The following is a 2,652-nucleotide window of genomic DNA, read 5'->3' on the forward strand; positions in this document are numbered from 1 at the left end:
GGAGGGGAGCAGCCGGAGAACGGCGTTGGAAGATCGACCTCCCCTGACGACGGCTAGGGTTGCAGCGCCAGGGACGAGAGGAAAACAGCGATGCGTTTGTCTCTCTTCAGCTTTCTAACGAATGCTTATATGAAATAGTTATTTCACATCTATATGTGAAATAGTAAATCTGTTTGCAAATAGGTATACCGCAATACACCTACGTATAGCTGTATCGTCGTCAGTGGCGGAGGCAAGAGGGGCCAGCCAGGGCCAGGGCCCTCCCCAACATCCTAATTTCCTTGATAATCTGCATATGAACAATGACATCTTTTTACTGTTATATGCAGACGGCCCTTCCTAACGTCCAATTATATGCATTTCTGCCTCCGCCACTGACCGTCGTCGACCATGTTGAGAGATGTGCCATCTGCTAATATGTGATGTTTTGACAGTTCTCTCTGCCTGCCACTATATGGTTACAGTAAATAATCCAAAACTGTGTGCTGTCGCATCATTCTCTGCGGGAATGACCCATGAATGGCTGTACAAGCAAATGAAATATTCTGCTCTCTCTACACGATCAAACGAGAGGATCGGCCGAGCGGCGCCGGTCGGCTAGCGTGCCCCGGCGGTGCGGCGCAGCGCGTGGGTGTGGTTGAGGATGGAGTTGATGCGCTCCAGCTTGAGCTCCTCCCGGAACTGCCGGATGAACTGCTCCGCCCGCGCGTCCACCTCCGCCTTCCCTTGGACGTCCTCCGTTCCCCGCCCGCATCCGTAGGCTCCTCGTCCCTTGGCCTTCTTCGGCACCGTGGCCACCGTGTCGGCGGCGGACTGCCGCCCTGCGCGCGCCAGCGCGTACGCCTCGTCCAAGCTGATGGACTCCCCGTCTTCGACCTCGCCCTGAGTCGCCGTCGCTGACGCGTCGAGTGCTGCCGGTGCCGCGCTCTGCGGCGAGGTGGTTGTTGTGGCCGCCGCTACAGTTTCTTCTTGGGCGTCTGACGCTGGCTCGGGCTCCATCCTGTTCACCTCCTCTGCCACGGCAGGCGCGCTCTGCGGCGAGGTGGTCGTTGCGGCCGCCACTACAGCTTCTTCTCGGGCGACTGATGCCGGCTCGGGCTCCACCGCGCTCACCTCCCGCGCTTCTTGCTCTTGGATCATAGCACTATAGTACTGCGCTTGCATGTGGTGGAGCTGCGACGACGCCGGTGCAGAGCACGCGACGCTGTAGTCGCCCAGTGAGTGGAAGGGGAAGTTGGAGATCGAGCGCAGGCTCTCCAGCACGACGGTCGAGGCCGTGCGAACGAGCTTGCGCCGGGCGGCCGGTTCCGGCCCCCGGGACGACGACATGACCGCGATGGCGCCGACGAGGACGTTGAAGAAGATGAACGACGCCGTGCCTGGGCTCAGCCACGGCGACATCGGCCACCACCCAAACTCCGGCGCCATCGAATCAAATGGCGATCAAACTCCGACCCTCCTCCCGATCTTCTTGCTTGCTTGCTCTGGGTGAGGACTCGCTCTGTGTCGACTGTCGGAGCGATGAATAATGCAGTGCTTTTGCTCAGCTCAGGTGAGCTGTGCGTATATATAGGCTCTGGATCCTGGACCGTGACAGCTCCTCTCGCGGCCGGCCTGCCAGCTGCCAATAAACAAGGCAAAGGATGGGGGCCAAAGGTGGGAACACCGAACACCCAGGATGGAATAGCTGCATTCCTGCGCCGCGTACGGCACATCGCTGTTGCTCTCTGCTTTGCTCCTCGCGGCATGTGGTGTGTGGCATGCGGCAACTTGGGCCGGCCAGGTGGCCAGGTGGGCGGCCAGCGAGAAGGTTCGCCGCACCGGCGCTTGAAAATTGCTCGACCATCGTGCTCTGCTCACTCACGTGTCTCCCTCTTCAGGCGTGTTTCAACCTTAATTACTACTCGCCGTCGCCGTCGGCCGCGTACACACGGTGAGCGTCGTCGGCCGGTCCGTGTCTCTCTGACTCTGTTCCCCGTGCCATGACAGGTCCTACTTGGTGTATCTGCCGATCTTATTTTACTGTACTGCCGATTTGCTCGTGGCGACGAGGCAGGAGGTGAAATCGACATCTGCATGGAGAGGAGAGCGGTTTGGACTTTGGAGTCTCGTGGCGCAGGTTGGAGTTGGACTGGCGTGAAGGCACAGCGCTGTGCGCTGTGGGGAGGCTACTGACGAGTGGTCAACGTGTGCAGGAAAGATCTCTTGCGTCTCGATCAGAGACCGAAAAACATCAGCGCGTACTGGTGGATTCCGACCTAACTTCACCTAGCAACGAAGAGCTGTCGCATTTGTGGAGTCCTGATTACGCGTATCCGCGTTAGAAATCTAGTGGCGGCCAGCGTAGCGTGCGCCTTGGCCACGCATGTCATCGCCCACGGGTGCGTGGTCTGATGACGACGGGCAGGCAAATTAGAGCAACTCTAGCAGGTCATACGTATATGAAGGGCATGTACAAATGATGGGCGTGGCCACAGGTAAGTCGACCAAGTTTTGAATTAGGGTTAGTCGACCGTTTTGGGACGTCGGATCAGATCCAACGGCGTGCGGCCCTTCTTCTTCCTCCATCTCCTCCCAACGTACCAATGGCTGAACCGCCGGCCACCACCACCCGCGGCCGGCAGCGCTCCCGCGCAGCCTCGCCCGCCCAGA

General features: G+C 59.1%; 1 protein-coding gene across 1 annotated transcript; it reads right to left on the minus strand.

The window, feature by feature from the left end:
- Nucleotides 1–408: 408 nt before the first annotated feature.
- LOC125524663 (uncharacterized) lies at nucleotides 409–1,547 on the minus strand. Its single transcript, XM_048689695.1, has one exon. It carries the CDS (start codon nucleotides 1,426–1,428, stop codon nucleotides 598–600), a length of 831 nt encoding a protein of 276 aa, XP_048545652.1. The 5' UTR covers nucleotides 1,429–1,547; the 3' UTR covers nucleotides 409–597.
- Nucleotides 1,548–2,652: the final 1,105 nt, after the last annotated feature.

Source organism: Triticum urartu, chromosome 7A (assembly GCF_056163025.1).
Source record: "Triticum urartu cultivar PI428250 chromosome 7A, HENAU_Tu73, whole genome shotgun sequence".
Lineage (NCBI taxonomy): Eukaryota > Viridiplantae > Streptophyta > Magnoliopsida > Poales > Poaceae > Triticum > Triticum urartu.